Source organism: Ranitomeya imitator, chromosome 8, assembly GCF_032444005.1.
Source record: "Ranitomeya imitator isolate aRanImi1 chromosome 8, aRanImi1.pri, whole genome shotgun sequence".
Classification (NCBI taxonomy): Eukaryota; Metazoa; Chordata; class Amphibia; order Anura; family Dendrobatidae; genus Ranitomeya; species Ranitomeya imitator.
In genome coordinates this window covers 165,962,343-165,977,104 of record NC_091289.1, presented here as the reverse complement: position 1 = coordinate 165,977,104, position 14,762 = coordinate 165,962,343, and the positions used below count along the sequence as shown (strand labels likewise).

Here is a 14,762-nt window from a genome sequence, read left to right as displayed (position 1 = left end):
CAATCCCTTCTCAATCTGAATGTTTGCCACCATTAAAATAATAAAGCCTATACTCTCCTCCAATGCCGGTTTCCAGCGGTATCGGCACTCATGTTCCCGGACTCACAAGAGGCTGTAATGTCACGTGAACCCTGTGCCCAGTCACCCGCAGCGTCACTGTCTCCACCTTCAGATGTATCGAACATGAAGAGAAAGTCAATCCTGTGGCTACTCTCTGACTTCCTCTTGATGTTTGATTTGTCCAAAGGCGAGGACAGTGATTCCAGCGGGTGCAGGGATTGTGTGACATAATGTCCCGAGAGCCCTGGGTACATGAGTGTTGTTACTGCTGGAATGTCTCCGGCACCGGAGGTGAGTATAAGGCTATGTGCACACGTCAGGATTTCTTGCAGAAATTTTCCTGACAAAAACCGGACATTTCTGCCAGAAATCCGCATGCGTTTTTACCGCGTTTTTGGTGCGTTTTTTATGCGTTTTTTCCCAAATGCATAGAATAGTGGGAAAATCCGCAAAATTAATGAACATGCTGCTTTTTTTACAGTGATGCGTTTTTTTCGCGGAAAAAAACGCATCATGTGCACAAAACATGCAGAATGCATTCTAAATGATAGGATGCATAATACATGCATTTTTATGAGTTTTTATAGCGTTTTTACCGCAAAATAAACACGAAAAACCTGAACGTGTGCACATAGCCTAAGTGTTTTTATTTTAACGGGGCACACATTCAGGTTGAGGAGGGGTTGTCTGGCGACTCTCATATTAGAATGATTGTTTTAGATGGGATGACTCCTTTTACAGTTTCTAGATAAAACCTCTAAATGGAATTGCTCACTTTCTTAAGCCACGCTTGTCTCTTCATTATCCAGCCCTATTGCCCCAAGCGTTTAGCTTTGGCCCCTGTGCACACCAAGTGGCTGAATCATTAAAGGAATTCTCGTAGCGCACTTGGCGTCGTCATCGGGATGTTATTAACATGCATCAGTTACATCTGACGTAACTTTGATGTGACCGTTCCTGTGCTGGACTATAGTCCTTTAATACTTTTAGGCATTAATTACATTGAGTCTTTATAATCAGGGCTAAACATTTAGTTTGGTTACATTAGCTGAGGAGGGCAGCGATCCCAGAAATGTCATTATGTAAGTTCTTACCTGGTAATTTGCTGCGGTTTCTGATGCCTAATTAGAGGTTATTTTTGTACAGTGACCTTCTGAAGCTGAAGTCTCCAACCATTGAAAATGCAGATAACTACTTCAGGGGGAAAACATTGCTTCTTGTCCAACAAGCATCAACGCAAAGCATGGCCTATTCTGACAAAGACGAGAGAGACAATGTGCTCCCCAATGGGCGTAGTGTGTCCCTGATGGACCTGCAGGACTCTACAGTCAATACCAGCGAGCGTTCCTCTGTTGTTCAAGAGCCACCATTGCGTTTAACTGGCAGCCAGTTGTCTATTGCACATGTAGCCACCATCAAGCAATTACGGGATAACCAAAACACGCCACAAAGTGCTCCACAGGTCCGGAGACCCCTGCATCCAGCCTTGAGTCAGCAGAGCAGCTTGCAGCCCCTATCCTTCCAAAACCCTGTGTACCACCTCAACAACCCTCCACCCACCATGCCCAAAGCATCCGTTGACTCTAGTCTTGAAAACCTAAGCACTGCCAGTTCTCGAAGCCAGAGCAACAGTGAGGAATTCATCCTCAGCGGACCAAGCAACAGCAGTATGGAAGACTTCACCAAAAGGAGTACCCAAAGTGAGGACTTCAGCAGGCGGCACACCATGACGGAAAGACCCATTCCTATAGCACTGCCGAGACAGAATAGCACAGGGCAAGCCCAGATTCGAAAGACCGACCAAGCGGCTCTTGGTGCTCGAGCCAAGGCCCCACAGTCTCTGCCGCACAGTGCCTCCTTACGTAGCACAGGCAGCATGTCGGGCATCTCTGCCACACTACTCGCTGAGCCTGTGCAGAATGGAAACCGGTCAAGACAACAGTCAACATCTTCCCGTGAGAGCCCTGTACCCAAACTCCGAGCCGTTCACCGACAGCAGACGCAGCCGGTAAGGGAGAGGGCATCTATCACTGGCATGTGCCCTGTTCACTCCTCTCTCTGCTCTCTTCTGCTTTCTATATGTAAAAGGGGTTTTCTCTGGACAATCGCTACTACGAAAGGTCCCCCCTGCTGAGACCCCACTGATGTATGAGAGTCAGTGGGAAACCTGGAAGTAAATGTTTTGTTTCCCCGCAGCGCCACTACCTTTTTCAGATCTATGGGTTGTCTGTGTAATTCAGGACAGAGCAGGAGACGCTCTCTGTAACCCCACTCCACTCTTTCTTAGGGATGAGGTTCCTTATCGGTGTATGATTAATCGAGTTGTCCAGTTTAGATGGCCTATTTATTTAATACATATTTTTTGGAAATTTTAAGTTAATAGAAGGGGGTTCACTGTTCGGTATCATCATCTCTTGGCCGGTATGTAAAGGGGTTACCAAGAGCATCTATCACAGTGGAGAACTAGACTTGTCCTGCATTACATAGATAACCCATTGATCTGAAGGAGCAATGTGTAATACTCAGTCTCCCCTGTAGGAGTGCTGCAGGGAAATGAACTACTTGCTGCCAGCTTTTCTTACAGATTACGGCTGATTGCTGGAGGTTCCGGCAGGACGCTGTGATCAGCGAATTGTCAGGGGATCCTTTTTGGTAAGTAAGGATTGTCCAATGCACATTGTTATAAAAGGATATATGAAAATTTGTTTTCTAATACTGAGCAAATGGGTGTTCAGCACAGACCTACTTATCTACTTGCAGCCTCTTGGATCTATCGCAGACCGCTTCGGAGGTCTTCCCTGGCTCAGGAGGTGATGCCTTCTCCAATCGGAAGTCTCAGGACCACTGAAGCATATGATTCAGAGAAACATACGATGATGCCTCACGTGACCGCTGCAGCCAATCAGTGATCCTGAGATGTCCGAACGGACCAGGCATTGCTTCTAGAACTGGTACAGACCTCCGATTGGCGCAAGAATCAAAGCCTAAAAGTAAATGTTTTTGTGTCTGACAGTCACTTTAAGGGAAATGCTGCTGATAAAATCCCCTTGTATCATATATTTTTATTATAACTTTTTGTTTCTTACTCGGACGTACAGCTATGTCACTGTTATCGGCCTAGTTGCTGTATATTGCTTCTCAGAAAGGATTTCTGGGATAGAGACGATAATAGTAGACCTGTACTATACCATGAGCATTATCAGTTTATGGAAATATCGAACATTTGCATAACTCAAATAACACAAAGTTTTGCTGCTGCAGAGCCCTTTAAAGCCGCGACGGGAACTTGTATGCAAAGTGATGCAGTCTGCCGGCACAATACTGCCTCCTTGTGGCTGTTAGTTGTAAAGTCATGTTCGTCAACAACATGAAGACCTGAACATGTCAGAAAACAATACGGATGTTGAATGTCTTTCTCTGGTTCCATCATTTTGATGTAAAGAGTGACTGATGCAATAAAATAGTGCTTTTATTTCCACATCCGTCACTGGTATAGATGGAGAATTGTTTCTTTATACCTGTCGTCTTTTGTTCTTTAGGTACAGTCACCTGTGGAGTCAGCGACCATGTCCCCGGTGGAGAGGACCGCCGCGTGGGTGCTGAATAATGGCCAGTATGAAGACGAGGAAGAGGAAACTGTGGACCAAAGTAATAAAGAAGCAAAACCTGCAGAGAAGGTGAGTGTACAGATAAATGGACGGCAGGAGGTTTGCTTTCCCGTCCATTGTGTACTGATATGATCCTGTCTGCAACAATAGCCTAAAGTAATCCTTGATTATGTCCATTATTAATATAGTCATTAATATAGTATAGCATATTAACCCCTTCATGACCTTGGGATTTTCCGTTTTTCAGTGTTCCCCTCCTTCCCAGAGCCATAACTTTTTTATTTTTCCATCAATTTGGCCATGTGAGGGGTTATTTTTTGCGAAACAAGTTGTACTTTTGAACAACATCATTGGTTTTAGCATGTCGTGTACTAGAAAACGGGAAAAAAATTCCAAGTGCGGTGAAATTGCAAAAAAGTGCAATCCCACACTTGTTTTTTGTTTGGCTTTTTTTGCCAGGTTCAATAAATGCTAAAACTGACCTGCCATTATGATTCTCCAGGTCATTACGAGTTCATAGACACCTAACATGACTAGGTTATTTTTTATCTAAGTGGTGAAAAAAATTCCAACCTTTGCTAAAAAAAAAAAAAATTGCGCCATTTTCCGATACCCGTAGCGTCTCCATTTTTCATGATCTGGGGTCGGTTGAGGGCTTTTTTTTTTTGCGTGCCGAGCTGGAGTTTTTAATGATACCATTTTGGTGCAGATATGTTCTTTCAATCGCCCGTTATTTCATTTTTTTTCACTTTTTTTAACTTTTGCCATGTTTCAATAGCCTCCTTAGGAGGCTAGAAGCTGGCACAACTCAATCGCCTCTGCTACATAGCAGCGATCATTAGATCGCTGCTATGCAGCAGAAATGCAGGTGTGCTATGAGCGCCGACCACAGGGTGACGTTCACAGCAGGCCGGGATCAGTAACCATAGAGGTCTCAAGGACCTCTATGGTTACTATACAGAAGCATCGCTGACCCCCGATCATGTGAAGGGGGTCAGCGATGCGCTCATTTCCGGCTGCCCGGCCGGAAGCGCCGGTTAAACAGCGTTTGACAGCGGCATTTAACTAGTTAATAGCGGCAGGTGTATCGTGATTTCACCCGCCTCTATTGCAGGCACATGTCAGCTGTTCAAAACAACTGACATGTCCCGGCTTTGATGCAGGCTCACCGCCGGAGCCCTGCATCAAAGAGGGGGATCTGACCTCGGACGTACTATCCCGTCCGAGGTCAGAAAGGGGTTAATAATGTCCATTATTAATGTAGTCTATAATATTATTATCTACTCATTTGTCAGCAAATATAAGGAAACATCGTACATGTGGTCGTGAAGTCATTTGTGGTTGCAAAACTGAACCACTTCCCCAATCGGGAGTGAGCGACCGGCATATTATAAAGTTATTGTTAGAACGGACGTATAATAAGTTTACACAAACTCCAATCTGTATGGTCACGTGCCACATAACGGACTCTTGCGTCCCCAGTAACCTGCTCTGCTTCACTTCCCAGTATGAGCAAGAGATTGCCAAACTAAAGGAGAAGTTGAAGGTTTCAAGCCGTCGCCTAGAGGAGTATGAGAGGCGGCTCCTGGTGCAGGAGCAACAGATGCAGAAGCTGCTCATGGAATACAAGTCTAGGCTGGAGGACAGCGAGGAGCGACTGCGGCGGCAGCAGGAGGAGAAGGACAGCCAGATGAAAAGCGTCATCAGCAGGTGAGGCTCAGACAAGAGGCTCGCACTTCTCCTGATCTCTGCATACAGGCCACGTCTCACGTCACTCATGTTGTTTCCTTCCAGGCTCATCGCGGTGGAAGAGGAACTGAAGAAAGATCATGCAGAGATGCAGGCCGTCATCGACGCAAAGCAGAAGATCATCGATGCACAGGTATGTGGTTTCCCCCGCTGAGCAGCTTACTGCACTTATTCTGCCTACACTTATTTGGGAAGGTGATAATATACGGCTGACACGTCTTGTTGGATGTTACTTTCCATTTTAGGGACCAAGACTGTGATAAAAAATCATATCTTATATGTTAAAATCTGTTGCCTCATTTTTATTAAATCGTCCTTTATTCCTAGACGCTAATTAGGTACTCGGTGGACCTTCCCATATACATGTCATTGGCTGTCTCCGCCCCCGTCGTACTTGATTGACAGCACTTGCCAGCTCTGCTTCCACTGAAGTCTTGCACGTGCGTCGAGTACTGGCGCAGAACAGGCTGCAAAACGACTCCAGGATAAAAGCTGGTTCCGCACGTGCCAGACTTCTTACCAATTGCGCATGTGCAAGATTTCTGGAGAAGCCAGCACTGTCAATCAAGCGTCCCAGCAACCTGCACTGCCCAAATGAGATCTCGTGCATGCGCTATTCATAAAAGTGTGCGCCAGGACTCTCACGTAGGGATTATGTAGGATATGCCAATGCCCGGGTAAAATAGAATTGATCCTCGTTGAGAGCAAGTGTTTTGCCTTTCCGTGCAGATCCCCACTATTTAAAGGGACGAGGTCTTACTTTACTACTGTGACGGACAGGACCCTTAGCAGAGGGCAGCACCAGTTAGGTAACCAGTTCGGCCGCTTAGATGTTTAAATCCAGCAACAGCTGGAAAGTCGAAGTTCACCTAATCCTCCTCTGTATGACGATTCCTTCCGTTTTTAGGTCAGCTGATTATTTCTGGCCGAAATGTTGGCGAGATGATAATTCTAAAACCCTCTGTAAATGTAAAATTGTATTCAGTGCTGTGTTCAATGTAAGCAGGGGCGTAGATACGGGAAAGGGGGCACCCAAGGCATGTTCCCCAAGGGGGCCGCGTGCCAGAGAGGGGGCGGATAAAGCCACTTGTTTCAGATGTAGTGCTAGGAGCAGCAAACCAAACCTTTAACCCCAGGTAAATGGAAGTCCAGCTAGGGCTCAGCTTTTAAGGGTCACTTCATCGTCTAGATGTCAGTGTCCTCTGTGAAGCTCACACCATCTGTCTTGTGTCATTATATGGCGTCGGCAAAGCTTCCAGTGTGGGGATTCGGTTTCCTTCATCACCAGGAACTAAAAAAAAATAATAATAATTAAAAAATAACCACTGACTTTCTCTCTCATATTAGTCTCATCACAACTGTGTTAAATTACAGGTCATTAATGGGAGTGTAACGCAAACAGGCAAGTAAAAGACGTGCGCATAATAGCTAAGCAGTGTCCCAGACATGGCCTGTGCCTGACCTCCTACACATTCCAGCTCCGTCTCTCTTCAGGGGTCTCGTTGATCCCTAACCCTGTAGATGTAACAGACGTACACAGACGACATCCCTCACACACCACGTTACATTCCCATAATTGCTTGCTCCATTCATACATTTAGTGCAGGCAGCCAGGGTGATGGCTCATCCAGGGCACCGCAGGGGGTGGTAAGCGTACAAAAGGAATACCGCCATCTTGTCAATATAGCTCAGTCATCGCTAAAGGGCCCCTCTCTGTTATCAGTAGTATCAAGCCTGTTGGCTGCCACAAGGTTTTAGCCAATACATCTTCGATAGCTGCATATATCCTTCCCGACTCCCCCACTGGTGTGCATGCTCAGTTTGTCTGAGCATGCTTGTTTTTTTCAATAGGGAGTGCTTCTGCTAGAAAGCCCTGGCATCTGCAAGTTATCTCGCTCTGGAACAGAAGGATCGGGTGTTGGCGCTAGTGCTGAGCGAACCTGCTCGGATAGGTTGTTCTACGGGGGCTAACCATATTCGAGCACCCCATAGATACTCTATGTTCCAGTCCCCGCGGCTGTTCGACAGCCACAACACATGCAGGGGTTGCCTAACAGCCAGCCGCGAGACATGCAGTGGCGGGGACTCGAACATAGTATTGGAGCACGCTGAAGTCACTCGGTCAGCACCGGAGCATGCTCGGAGAACACCCTATCCGGGCACGTTGGCTCATCACTTTATGGAGTTCATTATGCCCAAACTGTTATCAACCCAGAAACATCTGTTGGAGAAGAGGCGGGAGGCCCTCAAGCACATCAGATAGCGTCCATTCCAGCCGAAAGCAGCAGGTTCATCCGACAATAATGTTTCTGGAGGCCTTTACAGCAATGTAGATCAGCGCGACATTAGGATGGGTCACATCTTCATGGCTGCGCAGGATTAGGACATGTGATGTGCACCGTCTCCTCCAAAGGCCATGTTTCTTGTAGTAGAGAGCTTTATATCCTGTATGTTTCTGTGTATTCTCCAGTCATTTATCTACTAGGTTATATTGACAGTGGTGTAGAAAGCAATATACAATCTGGTGCCTTATTCTTCTACAATGGAGTCCCAAGCTGCGGTAAATGTGTGCAGGTGTAAGGATGGTATGTTACCGAGCCCCGCAGGCTTATACCCCCCATTTACCCTCCCACACCCTTTGAGCTGGAATGGGGTTGGAGCAGTGCATTCTTGGTCCTTATGTTTGTTTTTTTTATTGGTTTTTTTTTTTTCTGATTTATTTTGAGCAAACCTTCACTACCTTCCCATCACCCACGCTCAGAACAACCTTTCAGTTCCAGCTTCTGGCTGCTTCACTCCTATGTTGCTGTGTCTCCTCCGCTGCCGGCGAAAACAAGCCATCCGTTACACTGTCTCCTGTTAGGTTCTGTGTCCTCCTTGTAGACCCCTGAATGATTGCGTCCATTCACAGCATATTTTCTTCTTTGCAAAATGAAACATTCAATGCACTTCTCCGTTTAAGAGATGTATTGCGATTAGTAATTTTGGAACGTTCACACCTTAATAGTAGCCCCGGAACAAGTGCGTTAGTGCTGTCCTTTCAGGTCGGGGACGCCCGTTATTAAGTATAATCCTAAAAAGGTAGGTGGAGATTTACTGATCGGCGTCCTCTCTACAAACAATTTCAGGACTCCTAATGTCCATGCGTTATTTAGATAACCAAGTGATTTTCAATGGGCATCGTGCAATGCCTCATTTTCCATCTGGTGGACTTCTGTGCCAGCCGCCGGCCTCCTCACCACCTGACCTCTGGAGGTCACACTAGATGGACGCCCTGGGGTCACCATATTATTGGGAACCCTCCAAACAGTGAGCAGTCTCACACAGGGGTGTTCCCATCCGGAAACAAGCTCGGAAATTGTCGGAGCTTTCATAGAAATGAATGAAGAGCGGCTTGAATGCAATGTCTCCTCTCTATTCCTAACAGTGTTCATCAAGGCCCTGTTCCCCCAGCAGGGACCCCAGTCCGATCGGACATTTGTCATATTCAGTCGACATGCCATAAAGGGGAGACCCATTCAGACGATTTCTGCTGATAAGCAAGCGCTCGATTACGGCAAACAAAACTGTATAGGAACAGAACGATTGAGCATACGATCATGCTGTCCCTACGCAGCATATCCCCTATTTACATAGGGCAACAATTATATTAGCGGATGCCCACTGCAACATTGGTACCGGCACTCCGTGATCATTAATGGGTTACTAGATTCACCAACAGTGGAGCGAGGCTAGAACATAAGTGCAGAATATAGGGACGCCTCTGTTGTCGATGTCTTCCAGTTAGTAAGTTGTATCCGCCTGGTAGAACTGCTCAAACATCCCAGCAGTCTACCTCCTAATGCTGGAGACAGTCAGTATGCCAACAGGTGCTTAATGAAGGTTCCATTTTGCATAGAAGAAAGCAGTCAGGTCTACCCGGTGCGCGCCTGCAGAGAACATGCACGGCCATTTCTTATAAGGTGTCTGATCTGTTTTAGGAGAAGAGGATCATGTCGCTGGACGCAGCCAACACGCGCCTGATGAGTGCACTAACGCAAGTGAAGGAGCGCTATAGCTCACAAGTGCGGAACGGGATTTCTCCAACCAACCCCACCAAACTGTCCATTACGGAGAACGGAGAGTTCAAGAACAGCAGTTGCTAGTCTTCAGTCGCGACCTCTGTGCCATCTCTCCAATGCTGCTAAACCAAACGACTAGCGAGAGTCCACGGACGAGTGACGCCTAACTACGCCTTCTGCGGCTATGGAAGGATTCCTGCCATAGCGCACTGTAAATACAGAGTGACTGCATTGTGTTCTGTACAGAAATTCATATGTAACATACCAAATGGAGATTAATAATATGTAGAAGATCTTTTTATATGTATAAAAAAAAAAAAAAGTTACATATTTTTATTTGTGTATGTTTCCCTTGACATGAGTGGTAACTATCAGATAAAAGTGTAGTAGACGGAGCTGTATATATCACACCAATACCCACACACCTCTGTCACTTGCCATAAGCGTATTTTTTTACCTAGTGTAAATGCCGCTGTTCTCAGGATTCTGGCATTGTTTTTCTTTTGGTCGTGCGCCTCTCCATTTCTTAAGATATGGCCTCTTCTTTCCTGTATATAAATTTGGTCTTCTAGCCAATTGGGTGCGGTGTACAAGAAACCTCCAATAGAGAAAAGTTGAGAACGACACCCACTTGTTCAAGAAACTAGATTCACTTAGTCAGGAAGAAGAGGCCAATAGTGATGAGCGATAAGGTGTTATCTGAGCATGCTCGGGTCATAACAGAGTGTCTTCGAAAAATATTTTGGAAGTTCCCGTGGCTGCAATTCTCATGGCTGTTCGACAGACACAAAACATGCAGGCATTGCCTAACAAACATGAAATCCCTGCATGTGTTGCGGGTGTCAGAGCCACGAGACATGCAGCCACGGGGACGAGAACATATTATTCAAGCATGCCAAAGTCGCTCTTTCAGCACCCGAGCATGCTCAGATAACACCTTATCCCGGCACGTTTGCTCATCATTAGAGGCACGATCTCTGGAACGGAGAGGCGCAGGAGCAGTAGAAAAACAACGCCGGATTAAGCAGAACAGCGGCATTTACACCAGGTAAAGAAATGACCTACTTGCGACAAGTGACAGGTTCTCTTTATGTATATTGCAGGGCAAAATGCAGTAAAGACCAAACCAGTCGAGTATGTTTTCTTTCCTAGAAGCTTCAGACCTGACTCTGATGCATGGCGATGCCAGCAAAGCATTTCGCATTACGTTGCAAGTGCCTTCCGCTGGAGCAGACTAAACACTAATGGCTGCAAACTGAGGACAATGACGCTAGGTCAGGACATTTCACACGCCCCTGGAACATACCCCGTAAATAGCGACTTTGCTTTCATTCATTTTTTTTTTTTTTACATTTTGAAGTTTACAGATGTGTATATATGTATATTTTTGGTTGTAAAATGAAATTCTACAGTTCACCTATGACGACATTATCAGCACACACAAGTCGCAGCCGGATGTGTCACTATGTGAGGATTCGTTTGCCCATACCGCTATATTTTTATCCCAAAGTGTACAGATCAATGGATAATCTGTGACCGATGGATGAATTTCACACGGCTACTGATGTACGGACGGTCTAGAATAAGCACTGAAGAGCTCTCATACTGTCATTGATACAATAGCCATCGTTTCAATTATTGACGCTTTACAGGAACCCCCTCACTTTAAAAGCGCAGTCCAATAAGTGGGCAGCATCCTACAGATAGGAGGAGATGAGCAGATTGATGCATTGTTTTGTTGGAAATATTTAGTATAACTTGTCTAAAGCAGCGATCTAAATCCCCCCTTCTTCTAGGAGTCCGGTGGGCGGTTACAAGTAGTGATTGCCAGCTCGGTTACGGAGTAGGACCGCCCACAGGACTCTTAAGCGTAGGAAGAAAGATTGAATGAAATACATGTTCTACATATCAATCTATATAGTAGTCTGCTCAGCTCCTTCCTGCCCTATAGCATGCTACCTGTAGAGAAGAATGCATTTTTTTTTTACAGGACATGTTCCCTTTTAAAAACCCGATTTTGATTTTTATGGTTAGGGTTCCACAAAGCACACACATCTCCTGCTGATTTGAGAGTGTTAGTTTCGAGGGCCATATTACAGATTTTGTGACCGGTATTGTACAGTGTAAATCTGTGGAGACCCTGGTTGTTACAGATTGTTTTGCAGCTAATAGTAGGGAGGCATGAATCTGAGCGTTTGGGACTAATGACCGCTCTGAATGATTGCGGCTTTATGTGATGAATGAAATGGTAAGATTGGATGGATTATCGACACTTGACAGCTTTTTATCGTCAGCTATAATATTGGGGCTATCCCTTCACCGGTCATCATTTATCAAATCTGTATACCCGCCCTATCGCCAATCGTAACTGATCCACTCTCTGTTTTATAGTGCAATTTAAAGCTATGCTCTAGGCCAACTTTACTACGTCTCAGTGCCTCCATATCTCAGTGAGATCACTGTGCCCCTTTTTTATGTTGGGTACACCATTTCCTGGGATTTGGGTCATTCAGATTACCTGGGTCCAAATGGTAGGACACCATTTTTTTTTTTTTTTTTTGCCGCTCGGACTCAAGTAAAGACTTTTCCAATCATCTTTTTGGATGTTTTTAATCTACTGTCAGTATAACAAGGATTGGTAATGAATGGGTTAACGGCCACGGTTGTTTTGGAGGTGGGTGAGGGGTGTGCCGACTTTGGGTTTTTTTTCTGATGGACTTTAGATACCAAACTCTACAAAAGGGCTAATCAACCGCCGGTGTGAACGGACTCGAGAGTGACTGACGCGAGAGGAAGACGTGCGCACGTGTTTTATTTATTTATTTCTCATGCCTCCTCTGGTTTCCTTCATTTTGTTTGTTCTTCTCCTCTGTAACATCCAGGGATTTTGTGGATAACTAAGTGGTTTTTGAAACCAGTTAAGGAAATTAGCTATTTTAATATTGTTGATATCTACAATAAAAGAAAGTTATGTACTTAACGACTGGAGTCACGTTTGCTTTGTGCTACTGCGTATCAACATCTGCCGCTCTTTTATTTTCCAGCGCACTAAACTCTGCTGTACTGTGATGTAGGGAAGGTTCACACATCCTTATTGCGGTCACTTTTTTTTCATCTGTATTGCAGAAATACTTCCAAATCTGAAGGGTCTTGTGACCCGAATTAACAGCATTATAGGCATTGTATGATGTTGTCATTTCTGGTCACAAAAGCGCGGCCGGTCCATAATAGAACGAGAAAATATCCCTGCAATACCGTCCTGGAAGTCGGCCCTTAGACGTACACTGTGACCCCTTGTGATTATCTTCAGTCTAAGGGCTCTTTCAGACTAGTATATAATCGGTCCATTGTAGCCAATGAGATCCACAATGAACTTCTGGGAGTGAGTTTGCTGCACTGAAACTAAAGGGGCCAAATAATATTGCACATTCCACTTTTCAGTTTTTGAATTTCCACAAAAGTTTAAAATAACCAATAAATTTCGTTCAACTTCACAATTGTGTTCCACTTGTTGTTGACTCTTCACCAAAAATTTACATTTGGTATCTTTATGTTTGAAGCATGATATGTGGGAAAAGGTTGAAAAGTTCCAGGGAGCTGAATACTTTTGCAAGGCACTGTATGCACCACCTTGGTCCTTTTCGTGATCCAGAATAATGCATGCAAGGTAAAGGCAGCTCCAGCGTCTATCCACAATACGCATGAGCACATGGACCCTCATCAAGAGCCAATCATGTCCGCAATACGTAGACGTGACTTTCACGATTTTTCAATATGGCTGTTTGAACTGGCCTAATAGGACCTGTCTACACCAGACACCACCTGTCACATACTTACATGGCAGAGACTCGTACTGCTGGATGTGGCCAAGAAACTCCAGACTCCTGCCATGTTATGTATCAACGATAAACAGAATTATCATATGGTACAAAGAGATATTCGCCCCATGGCGTAATATGGTGCTATATGGAGGCACATTATGACGGAACAAACGATACCCATGGCTCTGGCACAGGACACGAAGAGATTCTGTGTTGCATTAAGTGTATGAACAAGAACTAAGACAATCAGAACAATCCAGTCAATCTAATTACATTCCTCCCATTCATTCCCTGGTTTGATAGATATTACTTTCCAACCAATATCTAAAGTCTTGATTTTGGTAGTGCAGCGTTTTACTCCATTGTTCCTTTAAATTCTTATTAAAAGGTTATTCACCCCTCAAAAAAAAAATTGTTATTCCCTATCCAAAGGATAGGCGATAACTTGCTAGAGAGCCAACCGCTGGTATCCTAGGTAATCCCGAGATCTGCTCTTGACTAGAACGACAATGCGCTTACTCGGTCTCTGCTCCATTTATTGTCTGTAGGACGTCCAAATACAGCCCCGATCTCAGGATCACTGAGGGTCTCGGCAAGTTATTCCCTATCCAAAGAATAGGCGATAACTTGCTGGAGAGCCAACCGTTGGGATCCCAGGCAATCCCGAGATCTGCTCTTGACTAGAACGACAATGCACTTACTTGGCCTCTGCTCCATTTACTGTCTATAGGACGTCCGAGTACAGCCCCGATCTCAGGATCACTGAGGGTCCCAGCAAGTTATTCCCTATCCAAAGGATAGGCGATAACTTGCTGGAGAGCCAACCGTTGGGATCCCAGGCAATCCCGAGATCTGCTCTTGACTAGAACGACAGTGCACTTACTCGGCCTCTGCTCCATTTATTGTCTATAGGATGTCCAAGTACAGCCCCGATCTCAGGATCACTGAGGGTCCCAGCAAGTTATTCCATATCCTGTATGTAGGGGATAATTTTATTTTTGGGAAATAACACATGGCAGATTCTTGCAGTATGTACTTTGATTTCTATGAGCCACATTCTGAGGATAAATTGCAATAAATTTGTAATAATTGTATAAGGTAATGGTTGTCAAATTAATTTCTATAGTTCATTATCATTTTATATGTGGCACAGCTTCTGGCAGCTGCGGTGGGCGATGGTGCCATAAATGAGGAGAGGTTGAAAAGTAGCACAGTAAAGTTTGGATGTGACATTGTCCACAGAATGTATAGGCAAATACATAAGTCTCTGGTAGAGAGGAGACAGTGCTGAGACACTGAACACTTTGATGACATTATCGTTAGTAAGAGCTTAATTGAACAGTTGTGGAGGAGGATCCAAGCAAATATGATGTCCATGGACCCGTACAGGCCCCCATACGCATTAGTCTAAAGTCATCCAATAGACGACACTGTCCTCTGACTTGTCATCATGATGTCTGGGG

The 14,762-nt window shown here is 45.1% G+C and overlaps 1 protein-coding gene across 6 annotated transcripts in view; it reads left to right on the top strand.

The window, feature by feature from the left end:
* Positions 1-12,458, top strand: part of RASAL2 (RAS protein activator like 2) — a 295,184-nt gene extending 282,726 nt beyond the window's left edge. For all 6 annotated transcript variants that reach the window (XM_069737777.1, XM_069737778.1, XM_069737780.1 and 3 more), the window contains 5 exons: positions 1,207-2,068; positions 3,600-3,737; positions 5,176-5,378; positions 5,463-5,550; positions 9,398-12,458. In XM_069737777.1, coding sequence (XP_069593878.1) covers positions 1,207-2,068; positions 3,600-3,737; positions 5,176-5,378; positions 5,463-5,550; positions 9,398-9,562 — 1,456 coding nt within the window. In that variant the 3' untranslated portion in view covers positions 9,563-12,458. The remainder of the gene's footprint in view (positions 1-1,206; positions 2,069-3,599; positions 3,738-5,175; positions 5,379-5,462; positions 5,551-9,397) is intronic.
* The last annotated feature ends 2,304 nt before the right edge of the window (positions 12,459-14,762 follow it).